Raw genomic sequence first — 17,783 nt, forward strand, 5'->3', positions numbered from 1 at the left:
CCAGCACACCTCTGACCCCTCACCGTGCCCTGCACTCCCTGCAAGGCCAATGCCCCCGGCACCGCAGCCCCTGGAGATTAGGAGCCGCGGGCAGGGAAACCCCACAGGACTGCATGGGATAGGATAGGATTGGATTGGATTGGATTGGATTGAATAGGATGGGATTGGGATGGGATAGGGCAGAGCAGTGGCGGAACAATTGCACACAGGACCCCAGGGCAAAACACTGATGTGGCCCCTCAAACAGCTTGCCGTGGTCACAATAGGGCCCCCCTACCAATACAGGAGGGCCCTGGGCCCGGGGGCAAATGCCCTGCTTGCCCCTCCGATAGTTCCGCCCCTGGGACAGAGGCAGGCTAGTGATAGAGGCTTTGTTGTATGGGATTGCCTGTATGGCTTTGTTCATGTTGTCCTTGTGTGGAATCCTTATCATTGTGTGGCTTGCGGCGTTTTTTTTTTTTTTTAAACACTGCATTGAAACTCCATAAAGTAAGATAAGATGGGCCTGGGATGGGCAGGCGGGCGGGCGGTGGGGGTTTCGTTGTCTAGAGCAGTGTTTCCCATACATTGAGGAAACTATGGCGGCCCGCCATAGTTTAAATTTGGCCGCCATAGTTTCGAAAATGTAAAAAAAAAAAATAAAAAAAAAAAATTTTTTTTTTTTAACGTATTTCCGTTTTTGTTAAAAAACGATTTGAATTACGATTTCCATCGCATTTTCCTCCTGGAGTAAATACATCCTATAGAGAAAACCACAAGTGCTTGAAAGACAGAGGGATCAAAAGCCTAGTCAAGTTGTTGTAGTTAACTTGGGTTTGGGAGCAATAAAAAAAACCTTCAGAGAAGGGACAGTTGGGATGAGTTTACTAACACTCCCCAGGCTTTGTTTTACAGTTGTAAAGAGTTAAGTGACAGGCCTTCATTGACACGGCAGAGGAGACATCGGGCTGCATATAGAAATGAATGTGTAATGAATGTGAATAAAGACATAAATGTGTAATATGTTGTTCAGCCCTTTTAATGGGAGGAATTTTGAAAAACTGGCCCTGTGACCAGCACCCCTCATGTAGAATGTGTACACCTATGTGTGTGTGGGGAAAAGGCACAGCCTACCCTCTTAGACCCTTTACACTTTCACTGCGTGAATACACCCCCCCCCCCCCCCCCGGGAAAAAAAATCCCGGCTGCCCCCATAGTTTCCAAAATTTCTGTGGGAAACACTGACAGAGGTTCCTACAGAACTTCTCTTCCTTGTGTGGAGTCCTCATCAGTTGTGGCTTTTGTGGTTGGTTTTTCAACATGTCAGTTTTAAAGTCTTAGTTTTAAAATCTCACTAAGTAGGGATGAATGCATGCATGGGGCAGCATAATGTCAATATTTCTATGCTAATCCATCCTCACTGGTTGAGTGTTTGTTCTGTTTTTGACCGAGGCTGTTATTTGTTAAGTACTGTGTACTACACTCTTACTTCTCAAGTCACAAGGCCTCAGTAGCAATGGTGCGCTATAACATGCTATCTTTGCATTGAAGGTGGACTCAGCAGGGAATCTTAGACATATGAATACGACACACCACATAGAGAGGGCATCTCGACAACACAGAGAGAGAGAGAGAGAGAAAGCATGCATGATGGAGGCATGTAGACAAAAGAGAATAAGATGGAAGGAATAGGAATAGAGAAAGAAAGAGAAAGCAAGCATGAGGAATAGAGGAGAGAGAGAGAAAGCGAGAGAAATCAAAATCAAAATACAGAGAAAGGAGAGCATAATTGTAAACCAAAAAAGACACAGAGAGAAAAAAAAAGCATGAGGGAAGATGGAGGAGGGGGAGAAATTGGAAAAGAAAGCAAGCACAGGGAGAGGAGAGATTGCGAGGGAAGTAGGAGAGGGGGTGGGGGGGGGGGGGGGGGGGTGAAAGATGGGGGGATGGTAGTAGTATATGGGGCTAGATCTGCTGAGCAGCGTGTATGCCCCAGTGGCCAGCGAGATATTTTAAACAGCTATTGATCCAGGTCAGCGGTGGAGCCTGTCCGAGTGACCCTGCTTGGCCCCAGAGGGCGCAGTGTGGTGGCAGTGGAGGAGGGGGGGGGACCAGAGTTGACACACCACCGTATTGCACACAGGGGATCAAGCAGCCCAAACGCTGCCCGCTGCTTCTTTCGTTAAGACAAAAAAAGCACAACAACAACAACAACAGCAACAACCTTGTCGATCCTCTGGCCTGTTGGTCAGTATGCTTGCTTTCTTTTCATGTCACTCAAAGCCAACTCCTTGTCAAAACTGCCAGTCATGACTTTCAATAAACAATCTTTGACTGCAGATTAGGCAAAATGTGATAAAATTATGAGTATGTGCATAGCCAGGTAATAGCCATGGCTTTCACAAACCCTTGATAACAGCCATAATTCAACGTATCGGATGCATTAGACCAGGGGTTTTCAACCTTTTTTGAGCCAAAGCACACCTTTTTCGAGGACAAAATGGCAAGGCACACAACCAATTGTACATCTTAACGGAAAATAAAACCCTATTCCCTATATAAACAATGCAATCATTTCATAATTTTCCACGGCACACTAGTGTTCCCCGGCACAGTGGTTGTAAAACACTGCATTAGACCACCAAATCAGACTACCATAATATTTATTTACCTTCTGGGTCTAACTATGACATGACTGCTGGCTTGAAACCAGATTTGAGCAAAACGGATAAAGACAATAGAAACTTGTGGAGGGAGAGAGAGAGATAGAGCGGTAAAGACGATCTCTCTTCCTCCCCCCCTCTCTCTAACCATGTCCCCATTCCTTTCTTGAGGCCTGTGTTTTCCACAATTTAGGAGAAATGGATAGACAATAGAATGGTCAAGAAAGATGGGTGGAGAGCTGAAGAGAAAGAATGAGAAAGAGGTAGACTGCCAGAGTGTGGTAGAGAAAAAGAGGACACAAATAAAGGCCAACGGAGATTTCATTCTCACCTGTCTCCTTTGGATCGTCGTTTGTGGACGTTCTTCCCTTTGGGTCTTCTCTCACTGCCCAGGCAGGGCGCCCCCTCGGGCCCCGTCACCCGGACCGACTCCAGGCCCTTGGAGGACTTCTTGAAGGTGAACTCCACCGCCTCACCCTCCTTCAGGCTGCGGAAGCCCTCCATGTGCAACTTGCTCTGGGAAAACAATGCCGCCTCAAGGTTAGCACACATTAGCACTGTGGTATAGGATACTTTGTTAAACTAGAACATGAGGCAACAGTTTCACGGTTAATGAATCGTCTTTGTTGGTTGGTAGGTTGGTTTGCCGACTAATTGTAGGGCAAATACATCCTCCCCATGTTTGGTGGGGGGTTAACTGCTATCAGAGGCGTGTGACTATCATGGTTGGAAAGGCATTGTTCTGCACCCCAGAAAAATAAATTACTTTTTCTAGGAACTACAAGTTACATTCAGAATGCAATACAAATCTTTTCAGGGGAGCTGGTGAAGGTGTTAGGTGTTTTCTGTTTGTTTGCTTGTTGTTTAAAACCGGACTGGTGCTGACTCCGACAGGAAAGAGCCTAATGAACATTTGGCGGTGACCATTTAATCCTTCTTTGTGAAAATGGGCCTCTAAATACAGCCCATTATCTTAATCTTAATAGCATAGGATACTTAAGGTGAATAGGCCATTTAGTTGCATTGCATAACCAGGATGGATGCAACATTCGATTAAACACCTCAAGAGCTGCTTCTGAAAACCTTCAGAAGGTGATCGATCGATGGCATGGGTTTGAGGAAAAAACAGAAACTACAAACTATTCTAAAGGTGCAAACGAATTTCCTGATCTTCACCAAGACTTAAGCATGATCACTAATCGCTGCTGGTCATGACCAGGCGTGGTTGTTTTGTATTTTGCCCAGCATGTGGTCGCCGTCTTAAGCCATGATCTCAAGTTATCTACTTACGCCCAAAGGTTCGACATGGTCTGGGGAGACTGTTATCCCATCAAGTTAAAACACACATTTACCCAGTCCCGTCACACACACACACACACACACACACACACACACACACACACACACACACACACACACACACACACACACACACACACACACACACACACACACACACACACACAAACACACAGAGCGAGAGAGAGAGATAAGCATACCATGCATACATACCATCCCCCAAACCACACACACACATCCACCTAGAGCTCTTGACCCTAAACAGACTGAGCAAAGGACAAACTCCTAATGACATTCCTGATGGGGTTACAGCTCAAAGGCATTCGTCCTGATATGCTTAAAATCTCATTTAAATCACCATAACCTATTGTCACTATATTATCAGTGTATTATACCAGTGTATTATAAAATCGCCATTTCACACTGAAGAAGGCTGTAAGCCCGAAACGTCTGTGATGTGAGGCGATTAAAAACGAAAAAAGAAATCTGATGAGTGCTTCTTTATTCACTTACTTCAGTGTATTATACCAACCATACCCTCAGTGTTAAAACACATCATTGTTGTACAAATAAGCAATACTTAATTTCGGTGAGTTAAAACGATTTTCGTTGACATTAATTTCCTCGAGACCAGCCCCACAGCATTGAAATATCCCTAGTGAGTGTAGTAAGTCATTTTCCTTTTGGTTTTAGTGCGAGTAACTCTGGTATTGTGTAGGGGTGTAAATCACAGCCTCCATGACGATATGATTCAATATCCATATCTTATTATTCGATGCCATGCGATTCGATTATCAATACTTAAAAATGCCCCACGATACGATACAATACGATTCGATTCGACTTTTTTCCGATTACTTTGCACTTCTATTATGTTATGGAGCTAGGGCACTGGGCAGGGGCCAGCGATTATTTTCGATACTTAAGAATGCCCCACGATACGATGCGATGCGATTCAATCGTCAGATTATATTGTGATATATCGATACATTTCGTTTATTATTCACACCCCTAGTATTGTGACAGACAGCAGTATTTTAGTGATCAAAATGAAAACAAAATGACATCCTCATCAATGTCATCAAAGTACACAAAGCCCTCGTCATCCCCATCACCATCTGCCATGCTCAAAAAGGTGGAACTAAGATAACCAACTTGTTTGTCCCAAACTCCCCGCAGTAAGGGGTGTTGTTGAGCCCGTATTTGAGGCATGGGGGGTTCCGGTGCGGAACCACTGACCTGCAAAAGCGCCCATCCATCCGCCTTAGCGCCTGCAGGGGCCAGCTGGCGATGGACGTCAGTTATGCTCATTTGGCTCCGTTGAACAACACTAGAAGAAGGGGGCCCCCACCCATTACGAAACAGGGAGTTCCACCAAAAAAAACACATTGAAGCGCATGGGGACTTTGGAATGTTTGGTCTTTGTTGCGTTTCTTGTCTGACTTGTGACGTGACTAGAGCAAAGTGGTTTTAAGGAGCACTGGGTAATTTGTTCACTCATTAATCTCCTTTTCAAGTCGTTAGGAGGCAAATGAAGACTCATGGCCGCTTCTATTACGTGTGGGCAGGAAACCCTGCTAGCAAAAACCTGGATTCCCATCACAGCACATGGAGTCTCACAAAGTCTCGAACATCTTCCCAGATTAAATTACTCTTACATTTTAATGATGACGTGGGTTTTCAGGAAGACACAAGGGGCCAAACTACCAGGAAAGCATTTGAAGAGTATTCAAAGTTGTTTAGTGGGCCTTTAACTTGCTTCGTTAACTTATTTATTTGGACTTATTTGAGCAATCCTGAGGAGGCTCCCGTTACAAAAACAGCACTCGCACAGGAAGTGGAGAATCATTCCATTGCCTTTTAGGAGTAGGCTAACTGCTGTGACGATATGTTGCATTTATGGCAAATCACAAGTAACCTTGTTTGGATTCCATTGCCTCCATTCCATTGCGCAGTTAGCACTTAGCATTATCGGACCTCCGCTGGTTATCTAATTAGGCTGTAATAAGCTCAAAAGTCCAACATTTCTGCGTCTTCAAATTTGCTAGACAATGACAATACAATTGTCATGTGAATTTTATCATGTCATAGCGAGTGTATAACCACAAATTTGTAATCATGTGCGCCCTTGATTAGGTACCGTAGTTGAAAATGGTGGACAAATCCACTGTAACACTGAAACCAATACATTTAAGCGAACCAAACTTGACGATAAAAGTAGAAAAATGACTTCTCAGAGTGAAAAAAAACAGTTAAAAGTGTTGGACTAGATCCAGGCAGTCATTAGGATGTGGATGTGGATGTGTGTGTGTGTGTGTGTGTGTGTGTGTGTGTGTGTGTGTGTGTGTGTGTGTGTGTGTGTGTGTGTGTGTGTGTGTGTGTGTGTGTGTGTGTGTGTGTGGTGGGGGCGGGTGCTGTGAAATGCCGCGCTGCTCTGTGGGGGTTGGGGACACGCTAGGATGTTTTATTTCCTCCACGTGCCGTGAACACAGGCAAACACTTCAGCGAGAGGCCTCTCCCTCTCTCACTCTCCGTGTGTGTGTGTGTGTGTGTGTGTGTGTGTGTGTGTGTGTGTGTGTGTGTGTGTGTGTGTGTGTGTGTGTGTGTGTGTGTGTGTGTGTGTGTGTGTGTGTGTGCGACTATGACGGTCTTGCTGATTCAAGCCCCTGTATCACACTCTCTTTCACTCATATCTTGTGTCAATTTTAAAGAAATCTTCAGCAGCTCTCCATTTCTCTATTTACCTCCCTATTTCCCCATCTCTGCCCCCTATCTCCCTGCCTGTCTCTCCTCTCTTTTGTCTTCCTCATCTCTCTCTCTCTCTCTCTCTCTCTCTCTCTCTCTCTCTCTCTCTCTCTCTCTCTCTCTCACTGATACGAAAAGGGAGTAAAAGTGCTTCTTTAATTTTGACCCAGCGATATTATGAAAGCCCTGCTTGTGTCAACTACAGCCCAAAACACTTCCTGTGTGTTAACCCTGTTGCATAGATTTTTGGCAATAAAGTTCACTTGACTTGACGATCTGACTTGACTTCCACCTGATGAACCAGTTATCACCTGTCATGCAGCTCATCGCCTGCTAAATACTAGGGGTGTGCAAAATAATCGTCGAATCGATGCATCGCAATACTTACTTTCACAATACAATGCATCGATTCATGACAAGGTATCGTGATACTTATTTTCTCAATATACTGCATGGATTCATGACAATTGATTATTTGATAACAATAAAATTCTATTTGCCACGGGTTGATTTTGTTCAGTAGGGAGTAGGTAATATTTCTGTTGTGATGTAAGCTCTCTCCCAGATGATAAAATGCTTAAATAGAATGAACTGACTTATGAAAGCTACACAGCAATTGACAAATAAGCTGTATTTTACACATTTACTGAAGTAAATATCGCAATGCATCACAGTAGTACATGAATCGCAATGCATCGTGATAGAATCGCATCGTGGCATGTGTATCGTGATGCGCATCGAATCGTGAACCCTTTGCCAATACCCATCCCTACAAATACAAATTTGACTTGGGTCAGTAAGTAAAGCCCATTCGAATTGACTCGTTGGCCACACAGTGCACTTGTAGTAGACAACAACAACAACAACACGCGACACTATGCACCGTTATGTAACACTGTAGTAAACAAGTGAGCATGTGGGACGGTGCCTAAGACGAGGGATGTCAAGCTGTGGGGAAACGGTTTGATGATGTCATAAAAGCGAGCCCTGTGTGGCATGTGTTGTTATTGTGACAATTTAATTGAGCTGTGTGTGGGTCGGATAAAACTTGCACATGTGACTACTATGTGTGCGTGTGCGTGTGCGTGTGCGCTGTGTGTGTGTGTGTGTGTATGTGTATGTGTTGTGTAAACTGTGGCCTGAGTGTGCGGAGCTGGGGGACCGTAACCGTGGTGATAGCAGATGCGACTGTCCCCCTCTTTCACGCGTGTGCGTCCCATTGTGTGTCAGTCATGGCAGCCGTTAGTCCATTTCCCCTCTGTGGGCGTGACCCCACCGTCACACACACACACACACACACACACACACACACACACACACACACACACACACACACACACACACACACACACACACACACACACTCCCTGCCTGACAAAACCCTACAGACTATCACCTGCCCCTGACACAAATATATATGCACACACAAACCCAAACAAAGATATGCATTGAGTGGACACACACACACACACACACACACGCACGCACATGTACGTACAAAATAAAGCACACACACTTGAATGCGCACATACCGTACACAAACAGTTTGGAACACAGAGGGGAACTGAAAGATGGCTAGAGTGGAGAAAAGGATTGAAAGAGAAAGTGTACTGTTCTTCAGAGAGAAGGTGAGAGATGGCGAAAAAGAGACAAATGAGAGACAAAGAGTGAACATGAAAGACTGTGTGTGTGTGTGTGTGTGTGTGTGTGTGTGTGTGTGTGTGTGTGTGTGTGTGTGTGTGTGTGTGTGTGTGACAGAGAGAAAGAAAAGAATGCTAGAAAAGAAAAGAAAGGAAAGAGAGCCCCACGGTAGCCTGGGTGGTAAGACTCATCAATCCCAGAGCGCTGTGGTCAAGGGCGAGGAGAGAGAGGGAGAGAAAGAGAGAGAGAGAGAGAGAGAGAGTGAGAGTGTTCCGCTTCGCTCTGTTTTACTCTATTGGCCATACGCTGTGCTAGAGAGAGTGCTGCGCTGCGCTGCGCTGGAGATGCGTGTCCCTTTGTCTTCCCACACAAAGGCCAGCAGAGCCCAGGAGTTAATGTTCCCTGACACGCGGCCCCTAATCTCCCTGCCTAAGCCCCGCAGCCACCCCACCCTGCTTCTCCTCCACCTACACCACCACCCCACCGTGCTTCTCCTCCACCTCCACCACCACAGCCCTCTCCTCCACCTCCACCACCGTGCTTCTCCTCCACCTCCACCACCACAGCCCTCTCCTCCACCTACACCACCACCCCACCGTGCTTCTCCTCCACCTCCACCACCACAGCCCTCTCCTCCACCTCCACCACCACCACAGCCCTCTCCTCCACCTCCACCACCGTGCTTCTCCTCCACCACCACCACCACCACCACAGCGCTTCTCCTCCACCTTCCCTACACCTCAGTCCTCCTCTTCCTCCTCCCCCACCACCACCACCACCACCACAGCCCTCTCCTCCACCTCCACCACCATAGAGCTCTCCTCCACTACACCACAGCGCTCCTCCTCCACCTTCACTACACATCAGCCCTCCTCCTCCACCTCCAGCACCACCACCACAGCGCTCTCCACCACCTCCACCACCGCTGAGCCTTCCTCCAACACCCCACCTCATCCTTCTCGATCCCCACAGTCACCCCACAGCCCCACTTTCTCCTCCTCCCCTCCCATCCTCCATCACCATCACCACCAAACAGCATTTCTCCACCACTTCACAGCCCTCCTGACCCGCACCCACACCGCTGAGCTCCCCACCTCCAAGATGCTAAAGCCCACCTTGACCAGAGTGCCCTTCTTCTCCAGCTCCACCACCCCACAGTCCCCTCTCTCTACCAGCACCACAGTAGCCTCTCCTCCTCCTCCTCCTCCTCCGTCACCAAAAGACAGCCTTCACCTTCACTACGCTACAGCCCACCATGACCACAACACCGTTCTACTACAACAATCCACAGCTCTACACCATCTCCACCAGCACCAGGACCAGGACCAGCACCAGCACCACCATCACACAGCCTACCAACCACCACACAGCTATCCTCCTCCATCAGGCCCACAACCCTGCTCTCCTTCACCTCACAACAGCTGTACACCACCCTCGACTTTTACCACACCACACACCAAGGCCTTAAGTTTCTCCACCATCCCAAACCTTCTCCACTACCCCACAGCGCAGCACTTGTTAGGGCTGCCCAATTAATTAAAACTAATTGAAAATCACAAGTCAGGCCGTAGCGATAAACAAAAAATGAAAATCATGATTTAATCATGATCGCACATATTGACAGGCTGGTGTTTCTGGCCAAAAATCTGTAGGCCCGCCTAAGCTTCGTGCTATTGCCTTATACATAATTATTACAATTACGGGGTGCATTTCTCGAAAGCGCAGTTGCTAACTACGTTAGCTACTTTGTTGGTTGCAATGCAATTTCCCATTGGTGACTATCCAAGTTACTAACTGCTAGCAACTACGTTTTCCAGAAATACACCCCGTTCTATTTTGTTTATCCCTTATACGGTATATGATACATTCTTAAGTTGGTTATATAATTAAAAAACACTCTGCACAAAATTCAGTCATTTATTGTTGTTGAATAATCATGATTAATAATCGTGATTTCAATTTTGATTCAAATAATGGTGATCATATTTCTTTCCATTAACATGCAGCCCTAGCACTCCTCCTCCTCCTCTATGGCCACAATCACCCCACAGCTCACCTACACTACCATAAGCCAAGCAAGCCATGCCCACATGGCCTTCCACGCCATATCTACCAGGAGCAGCAGCCATAGCCAGCCATGCTGCAGCCCACAAATGTAAAGCAATCAGCAGAAGCAACAGAGCACACCACACAACACCCTACAGAACGCATGTGGCCACCTATGGCAATGAAACATTTTTTTGCCCTTTTTTCTCTTGTTGCTTCTGAAATGGGGGGAGTGTGTGGGTTACACAAATGCAACTAATAGAGAATGCAGTCCCATGCGGTCGGGAGCGTGTCCCACAGCCCATTGGTCCCACAGCCCATTGGTCCCATATCATTAAGAATTTCAACATTATTTTTTAGGCCCATTGGTCCCACAGCATATTCCTGCTCCTCCATGTTTCCACATCTCTAAGAATGTATTCAAATTTAGGCCCCATATTCCATGACAGGGAGAAAGGCATGTTCTCTTAGTTTATTCAGAAATTAGGGGACATGCAGTTGTGGAACAAAAGGCCTATATTTGAATTATTTCTTAAAATTGTGGGAACTAAGAGCAGCAGGAATAAGCTGTGGGACCAATGGGCTGTGGGAACATAGAGGTGACCCCATGCGGTCGCTCACAATGGCAAACGGGAGAAAAACACATCTTTCTGTGTTTTTGTCAAAAAGTACAATATGTTTTGTTTCCACAAGAGCAGCTTAGAATTGTGTGCAGTGCACAACAGAGCCCATGTTAAATTGGGTGAACCAAAGGAACAGAAGACATTTTGCTCTGTTTTCTCTTGTTACAGCAACAGGAGAAAATTAGTGGATTGCACCGAAAATCAATCAATGACTTAAATCAATCATCTCAATCCGACGCGGCCTGTGTTTTGCACAGGCACTCTCTTACCCTAATACTGCCTTCACATTTATCAATAGGTCACGGATCAATAAGTCATATTTTGTCAAAACAGTCGATCCAAAGTGAATTTGAGTGGGAAGAATTTGAAAAGAATCCTAAAGGCAGAAAAGGGAGGGAAATCCATTGGGTGAGCAGGCCAGAGCCCAGAGCCTCAGTGGCTTGATTAGTTTAGTGAAAGAAAGCAAGAAGCGAGGTGAAGTGAAGTAAAGTAAAGGCCCTTGAGTGGCTCAGAGCCAACAGGCACTTGGGCCAACAAATGGCCGCCCGGCTGGGGGTCTCGAGCAGTTTGAGGGGGGAAAGTGAGTGGACATAGAGAGAAGTCCTCACCCCCGCCGTGGCTTTGGCATGCTTATGGCCCCTGTCTGTCGGGGTTTAGGGGTGGGGGGTGGTGGACAAGGGAGGGGCACGGGGCAGAGGGAAGACGCCACAGAGCTCCTAATGACTTTATTACAGGAACTCGGAATGACTGAAGGAATAGGAAGGGGGTGGAGGAAGGTATAGGTGCAGCATTGGGATGGGGGTTGGGTGGCTTTTCCTCAATGAGTGACCAGTGAGCTTTGAGCCTTATCAATGGCCGGCTAAGAGCAGCTATGCGAGCTCTGGGCAATGTGGGAAATTGGTTTGTGGGGGATGGGAGGAGAGCATGGACGGGGTCGAATGAAGACGCGGGGCAGGGAAACTCTCCCGGTAGTTTTCCATAGAATAGGAGAACAGGACAGGGCCATGTGAGTGGCTGAATGACTTGAGTAAGAGAAAGAAGTGAACTATGAAGTTTAGGGTGCTACTCATGATGTTTGACCTTCACTTTGACTCAGTGAAAGAATAATGCATTCAGTCACGGTGAAAATAATTCTAACTGCCTTTTTTAAATCCTCTCCCATAAATTGGTCTGCAATGTTTTTGCATGATATCCACCACTGAAATGCAAAAGGAATGTTTTTCTCTTTGAATCATCCCAATGCCAGTGGTAGCCAGCCACCTCTGAACAAAATGGCCGACCATGTACTTTCTGTTATCAATTTGTATTTGCAACTTTAGCATTAAGACTCAATTATTCCAATGCACACGTGTCAATCAACCTACAGATCGCACAAAAAATAGCCCATTGGGTGTGTGTGTGGGGGTGGCAGCTTTTGAAGAAGAAGGTAGGCCTACACTCAGTGATATTAAATCAATGTGTGGGTCTGTTTCTGACCTGGTGAACGAACACGTCGACTGGGGTCTCCAGGGGGGTGCCGTCCCTGCTGGTCATGGAGAGGAAGCCGAAGCCCATCCGCACATTGAACCATTTGCATACGCCGACACCGTGGTAGGCCTGGGGGTCTTCTTCGCCGCTGGGGCACTCATCCTCTTCGGTTTTGGCACAGCCCCCTGCAGAAACCAGCAAAAATGTGACTTCATTATTGACCCAATCGAGAAACATTCAGGTTGGACACCTTTAGAAACAATATGGCTTCATAAGATAACTCTGTATTTTCGACTTGTGACTATTTTCTTTCATTCATTACGCATGCAAACTTGCCAGTGCAACACAATTAACATATTCAGTATATCAATAAACCACGTCTTTAGACGTTTTTACACCCATAATAGGCTTATCTACACTTGTGAGGGCCAGTCAATCACGCTGAGAATGTAACGAGGCGGTCCTCACGGCTTCGCGAGAACGGCGTAAAGACCAGAGAAGACAAGGCATAAGATGTAAGACCAGAGAAAAACTGAAGCAACCTGTCCAAATCGTTAAAGATCAACTTCATTTCAGAGTCAAACAATGATTTTAGGGGTCTCATTATTTCAAGAGAGAGCAAGCACTTTAATTCCACAGGCACATTTTGCTTTCCACGCTCTTCTTGTTCAGTGGGGTTTGAACGCGACCACTAACTCCCGCTTCAACTCAAGACCCGAGCCGCACTTTCATTACGAGACACAGCGTCAAACCAATCAATCACACATTTCTTTTCCAAACTTCACCTGAAAAGTCCTGAGCGGAGACGGATCCCATCTCGACCGATAGAAACTCCTGAGAAACGGTATCCTGCTCTCCCCCCACCGCGGTGGTACTTTGGTTAGTCGGCACTCTCATGTGGGGAACTGAAGGTATCAAGGGCGCTCTTCGGAGAAGCCGAATCGCAAGAGGGGACACAAACAAAGGGGGGTCGGTAGACCTAGCGCCAAATAGTGGGAGGGTCGTTGCGAAAGATTTGTTGAAGAATCCTCCAAATTCTTCAAGACAATGACAAGAGACACAACCCCTCCCCCCACACGCTCATCTCGTCTTACCTCCTACGGCACACCTTGACAACACCCAAAACGTGAAAATAGTAGAGGTATTTACCTTCTGCCATTGCAGGCGCCTCTCGGACTCTCCTCTCCCGTCTCCAGTACAGATGTTTGGTCGAACGAGGTGACACGTTGTAGCTTGCACCGGACGCTGATCAGTTGGCTTGTTCATCTGCGCTGCTCATGGCTCATCTAAAACACACACGCGACCCCCACTTGGTTTTCGGTTAGGTCAATGTGATGCCGCTGCCCCCCTTTCTCTCTCCTTACGTGATGAATTACACATTCTGGATGGCTAGTGCTCATTCGGATAGCGGTGACCAATCACAAGCCGAGACCAGCAAGCATCACCCATACATCTAGGGAGGATGCTCACAGCTATAAAGAGGTGTTTTGGAAGTGAGTAAACTGCTTCCCATCCCTGTGTGATGTACCCTGGTTCTTTTCAACTCAGGTGAATTATTTTATTAGGGTCCAGGTCAAGAACTGTAACCCTTTAAATACCTGAAAAAAATGTGCTCTCCTATGCGCTCTCCACACCATTCCCAAACACCATTCCCAAAACCAAACAACAAACACACACACACACACACACACACACACACACACACACACACACACACACACACACACACACACACACACACACACACACACACACACACACACACACACACGAAAATTCTAGTCATTAACCTAATACCAAAAGCTGTGGCGCAATCCGTTCTGGTTGTAACAATCAGGCCAGTTAATTTTACATAGGGTATTTAGATTCGATTTCTGATGCCTATCCACTGGTGTGCGTCAGGGTGAAACAGCAACCAGAAATATGCTTGTGTTATACACTGTTAATAGGCGACGTTTTGTTATTGCTGCTATTACGCATTTATTTGTTGACATCAGAAATCTGCACCTCTTATATCCATAGCTACAAACGACTTTTATTTATTATTATTATTATTATTATTATTATTATTATTATTATTATTGAACCTCACCACTGCACCCTGGAGGATAAATAACTGGTCTTGTGTTTTAGTTAACTGCTCTGGGGTAGTGTATGATGGAAAGTGCAAATAGATAGGCTACTCCATGTTCCACAAGTTTCGAAAGTATGCGACTCTGCACATCCTATCCATCAATTCAAGCGATTGTATTCACAACATTCAAATCCAACGAGCAGGCTGCAGGCCACTTAAAGATAACGAAGTTTAATCGCCGCCCCTGTTTTCCCCAATCAATCACAGGTTAAAAGTATCGATTTGTGGTTTCGAAAGAACTGTCATAGCAGACGCCTGTTTTATAAGGAACATCTGCCACCGAAAAGCAGCAGGTCCAGTTTCTTCGCGCCCACAAAGACTGTCTAAAATCTAAATGTTGCCTTTTAAAACAAGTTTCAGTACTCTACCCTATGATAACATATGGCATAATTTTTTTATTATTATTATTTTCGTGTTATTAAAGTTTACTGTCACGAGTGAACCTCAAACCAGATTATTAATTAATTATCCCAAGAGTCATTTACGCACGGATTATTTTGTTGTTTTTGCGCATGAAAAATCTCGTCATGGTAGATGTCTTTAGAGAGTGTGAATACCTGTTCCTGCAAACAGTTGGAAATGAATATGGTTGTGCAGGAGAGACGAGATACCAGCTGTTGTCACATTGCAACAGGAAGTGGTTTGTTATTTAGAAGCTCTGCGCTGCATTGTTATTTTCAGTTTTGGCTACCATCTGATTCACAACCTGTATATATTTTAACTGATTCTATTTGACAAGTCCTCTCTGTGTATTTATATGTAGAGTACGGTATAATAATGTGAATAAAAAATGTGTGCACTCTACACATGGCTATAAATTAACTTTTTTCATCACTAGCCAATTTGGCTGGTACATGTTAAATCTTACCAGCCACACACTGGTGAGCTGCCTTTTCTAACAGCCAAACTGAATTTTCAACAGCATTTGGCCAGTTTGCAGGTGTTAATTTAGAGCCCTGACAGTAACCTAGAATTATATGAGGTATTTCGTTGTTCAAGTGTTTTGAATGTTCATGTTTAACATGACTGCATACTGCTGCACTGTGAATTGCAATGATGTAGCTAGCATGTATATGGCAGAAATTCTGGATAGTATCGTACCTTTAGGCTACTTAAACTATGAAAGGGGCATCTACATTCTGAATTGCTCAAAATGAGCAAAATACTTAGCTCTAATTAAGTACAAGGTATGCAATCATGGTAGCTTTATATCACATGATTACTAATAAAGGTCTGTGTAAAGGCAAAGAACATTTCAATATTTTCATACATTTACAGCATGGATAGGCCTATAATCAGAGAAGATTTTCAAAAGGTCATCTTGGACAAAAGTATTAGGCTGCGATAAAACTTTCACGTGACAAAAGAAGTCCAATTGTTTTACACACTGTTGTGAGTAGTTTAGTAATCTTCGCCTGACTATCATTTTGCACAGGAAAGAAGATGTGTGTGAGATCTGTTGTTTGTTATGCAGAACATGAGGAGCAACGCTTCTATAAGGAGCCATAGCTTTTGGAAATAATGCCAACCAGAAAGGCATAGCATATATCTGAGCCTGCTGCTCAGAGAGTACCTAATGTATAACATGTGTCTCAATGTTAGTATTGTAATAAGGTGTGAGTCGTGTTTATCACAGTTTGTAAAATGTGTTGAATATAAAGAGGCACAAAGGGTGCACTGGGCTTGCATCCATACAGAGGATGCACCAATAGCCTACATTTATTCTGAGATCATTTATGTAAGACAAAAAAATCAACTGAAAAACATGGTGCAAATATATTCATTTACTGTAGGCCTACTGTACAGTATTTATTACTGTACTTTACGTACTATGTTTTTAAAATACTTACCAACTGGATAAGGATGCGTTGTTCCCTTTGATGCTTTCCATTTAATATTTGCTCAGGACACTGTTTTATTTGTAAATTTCCTGAACAAAAGTATTTGGTAATGTGATAGCCCATACATATGAAGAATGAAAAGAGCTACATGAACATTTCAATTACACTGAAGAACATTCATTTCTATTCTATTCACTGAAGAACTGAAGTAAAAAAAAGTGAAAGTGAAAGTGAAAGCCCATTGGGAAACTCCAACTCCCATTGTCATTGTGACACAGCACTCCACAGCACACAAGTGAACACTGCACACTGCACACAACGAAATTGCATTTATGCCTCACCCGTGCAAGGGGGCAGCCCTTAGTGGCGCCCCATGGGGAGCAGTGCGGTGGGACGGTACCATGCTCAGGGTACCTCAGTCATGGAGGAGGATGGGGGAGAGCACTGGTTGATTACTCCCCCCACCAACCTGGCGGGTCGGGAGTCGAACCGGCAACCTCTGGGATGCAAGTCTGATGCCCTAACCGCTCACCCATGACTGCCCTCGCCCACCCATGACTGCCCTAAACTAACTAACATTTCTATTCACCATGCCACTAGCACTGAACTGTACCCACGTACATAACATTGACTATACTTCTGAGTGTGTGCGTGTGCGTGTGCGTGTGCGTGTGTGTGTGTGTGCGTGTGTGCGTGCGTGTGCGTGTGCGTGTGCCTGTGCGCGTGTGCATGCATGCATACCTGCATGTGTGTGTTTATTGCACATGCCTGTATCAGTAGGACTGTTACTGCATGTGTGTGTGTGTGTGTGTGTGTGTGTATTCTACACGTTTGTATCAGTATCAGTATGTTTGCATACAACACTGATTGTGTGTGTGTGTGTGTGTGTGTGTGTGTGTGTGTGTGTGTGTGTGTGTGTGTGTGTGTGTGTGTGTGCGTGCGTGCGTGCGTGCGTGCGTGCGTGCGTGCGTGCGTGCGTGCATGTGCGCACGTGCGTGTGTGTTTGTATTATTGTCAGTGTCTACGTATGTGTTTATTTTAACCACGTTGGAGACTGGTAAAACGCAATTCGGTCTTCTGTGTTAACCCTGTTACATAGATTTTTTGACATTAAAGTACAATAAAGTACTAAAGTACAATAAGGAAAGTCAAGTGTTGCAGACAGATCTGAGTTATAGAAAGAAAATTCGATGAGCCTTTGAGCATGGTGCATTGAAGCCTATTGTATTTGAAGGTGAACTAGATTTGCATTTAGGATGCACAGCTGATGAAATATAGCCTGGGCGAAAGCGACTGTTGACTCCGTCAAACCAAAATCTTTGGGTGGAGTACATAAGATGGCGTC

The 17,783-nt window shown here is 45.3% G+C and overlaps 1 protein-coding gene across 1 annotated transcript in view; it reads right to left on the reverse strand.

Moving 5' to 3' along the window:
- Window positions 1-13,279, reverse strand: part of lin28aa (lin-28 homolog Aa) — a 17,450-nt gene extending 4,171 nt beyond the window's left edge. The window contains exons 1-3 of the mRNA XM_063198139.1: window positions 13,249-13,279; window positions 12,473-12,648; window positions 2,974-3,158 (exon numbers count right to left, since the gene is read on the reverse strand). Of these exons, the coding sequence (XP_063054209.1) occupies window positions 2,974-3,158; window positions 12,473-12,648; window positions 13,249-13,279 (392 nt within the window). The remainder of the gene's footprint in view (window positions 1-2,973; window positions 3,159-12,472; window positions 12,649-13,248) is intronic.
- Between the last annotated feature and the right edge of the window lie 4,504 nt (window positions 13,280-17,783).

Source organism: Engraulis encrasicolus, chromosome 5 (genome assembly GCF_034702125.1).
Source record: "Engraulis encrasicolus isolate BLACKSEA-1 chromosome 5, IST_EnEncr_1.0, whole genome shotgun sequence".
Taxonomy (NCBI): Eukaryota; Metazoa; Chordata; class Actinopteri; order Clupeiformes; family Engraulidae; genus Engraulis; species Engraulis encrasicolus.